Source organism: Microtus ochrogaster, chromosome 10 (assembly GCF_000317375.1).
Source record: "Microtus ochrogaster isolate Prairie Vole_2 chromosome 10, MicOch1.0, whole genome shotgun sequence".
In the NCBI taxonomy this organism is placed as follows: domain Eukaryota; kingdom Metazoa; phylum Chordata; class Mammalia; order Rodentia; family Cricetidae; genus Microtus; species Microtus ochrogaster.
Genome location: NC_022016.1, coordinates 41,644,387 through 41,646,902, shown reverse-complemented (window position 1 = coordinate 41,646,902; position 2,516 = coordinate 41,644,387). Strand labels below are relative to the sequence as shown.

The 2,516-nt window shown below is 48.1% G+C and overlaps 1 protein-coding gene across 2 annotated transcripts in view; it reads right to left on the bottom strand.

Moving 5' to 3' along the window:
• The window catches only part of Pdpn (podoplanin), a 41,347-nt gene that overhangs the window by 14,403 nt on the left and 24,428 nt on the right, over nucleotides 1-2,516 (bottom strand). For both annotated transcript variants that reach the window (XM_013348287.2, XM_005352878.3), the window contains exon 2: nucleotides 1,781-1,908. In XM_013348287.2, coding sequence (XP_013203741.1) covers nucleotides 1,781-1,908 — 128 coding nt within the window. The remainder of the gene's footprint in view (nucleotides 1-1,780; nucleotides 1,909-2,516) is intronic.

Below are 2,516 nucleotides of genomic sequence, written 5' to 3'. Positions count from 1 at the left end.
GTGAGTTCGAGACCAGCCTGGTCTACAGAGCTAGTTCCAGGACAGGCTCCAAAGCCACAGAGAAACCCTGTCTCGAAAAACCAAAAAAGAAAAAAAAACATTGACTTGCGGAACTGTGAGGAGGAGAGGAGCTCACCGCCACTGACAGCTGACTTTGTACAAGGTCCTTTCAACACATTCTCGGGACACCATGGGCAACTTGCTCTTTAAAAATTTATTTATTTATTGAAGATTTCTGCCTCCTCCCCGCCACCGCCTCCCATTTCCCTCCCCCTCCCCCAGCCAAGTCCCCCTCCCTCATCAGCCCGAAGAGCAATCAGGATTCCCTGCCCTGTGGGAAGTCCAAGGACCGCCCACCTCCATCCAGGTCTAGTTAGGTGAGCATCCAAACTGCTTAGGCTCCCACAAAGCCAGTATGTGCAGTAGGACCAGACATGGGCAACTTTTTCAAGTAAACTCAATGAACAAAGCCGAAGAGATTCCATAATGAGCACCGACTCCCTGCAGGAAAGGTCCTCACAGCTATTCGGTGACAGTGGAAGGCTAGGAAGTGGTTCTGGGTTTATGTGTGAAATGCGTGTCTCTGTGTGTGTGTGTGTGTGTGTGTGTGTGTGTGTGTGGCGGGGGACACACTGTTGTGGAATATTCGTTTACACTGTGTAAAGATGTGTCACTGTGATTGGTTTGATAAAGAGCTGACTGGCCAATAGCTAGGCAGGAAGAGGTTGGGCAGGACTTCCGGTCAGAGGGTAAAGAAGAGGAAATGAGGAAATAAATATAGGTATGAGAGACACCAGAGGAGATGGAGCGAGAACAGGAAGTGCAAGATGGAAGACAAAATGTAGATTAATATAACTGGGTTAATTTAAGTTATAAGAGCTAGTGGGACAATTCTAAGCTATAGGCCAAGCTTTTATAATTTATAAGAAGCCTCCATGTCATTTCTGGTGAGCTGGCAGACCAAAAAAAATAAATAAATAAATAAAATCCATCTACACAGTGGGTATGTGTGAACGTGTTTGTTGTTTCATGAGATGTATCTCTGACTGGCCTGGGGCATGCCTCTTAGGTTAGGCTAGCTGGCCCGCAAACCCCAGAGGTCCACCTTTCTAGGTACCATCACCTTTGGCTTATGTGGGTTCTAGGGGTTGAACCCAGGTCTTCATGCTTGCAGGACATACATGTTATTGACTGAGCCATTTCCCCAGCCCGGGACTGGCTTTTCTACTTTTTCATTGCTTGTCATTGAGGACAGAGCAACTGACCTGGATGAAGAGCCACACAGAATGAGGTTGTGTCGTAACTGGCTGGGGGCTTGCATGGCGAACTCCTCCCACCTCCCCAGGGACCTACTAAAGCTCCCTGAATCCAGTTTGTTGGTTTATTTGACAGAGTCTCCCTATGTAGCTCTAGCTGTCCTGGAACTCACCGTGGAGACCAGGCTAGCCCATATTTACAGAGACCTGCCTGCTTCTGCCTCCTGGGTACTGGAATTACAGGCATGTGTACCTCTACACCTGGCCTCAGCGCAGGCTGGCAAAGGCTAAGCTGATTTCATACCATTCTGAGAAGACATGGTCTATTGCTCTCAAACTGTCTGTGTCCACCGCACCAGCTCCCTTGTCCCTGGATGAGACTTGGATGTACCTCTGTGGTAAGCTATACCACTATTTCATTGTATAGCGGTTGATTTCACATCAAAGCATACGTCATCCCCCTGGCATGTGACAGCCTGCCTTTGGAGCCAACTCCCTCTTTCCCTGGACACTCCCCAGGGTACCTTGCCAGTAGATTCATTCAGTCCTCCAGTAGTACCCGTGGTTGCTATTCTGTCTTCCAGACCTGGTCTCACCATACCACCTCCTGGACCTGGGGTCACAATATCATCTTCTAGTCCACCTACGGGTGCTGAAAAAGAAAGGTCAGTCAGGGATGCGGTACACAGATGATGTGGACGAAGCCAATTGGCTACTTATAGTCATGATTGTTTCCTATACTTTAAATTGTGGTCCTTTCTGCCCTGTCATAGTACCAGGGCCTGCACCACTTCCTTATGGTGCCACTGACACACACCATGGCCTGGTCTCCATAGAGAAGCAAAAGACAATGGGAACACTTGGTGACACCGCCAGCTAGGGCTGGACAAGAACCTGCCTACCTTTCCCTTTCCAGTAAAGAGCCAGTGCCTCCATTCAGACAGGCAGAGTATTACACAGACCAGAAAAACTCTGTAGAATCATCTGAAAAGTTTTCTAAACATACGTGGGTCCATGCTCTGTGCAAGCCTACAAGGTCCAAAAAAAATGAGTGTTCGTTCACTTTTTACAATCAAACTTTCAGGGCTAACGGTACTCCAGCAGCAGAACACATGCTTGGTGTGCTCAAGGTACTGGTCTCAGTCCCCAGCACCAAAACATTCACTAATTAGCCAAAAAGAAGAAGGAGAAAGGAGGAGGAGGAAGGAGGAGGAAGGAGGACAAGGAGGAGGAGGAGAATAAGAAGAATAAGAATAAGAA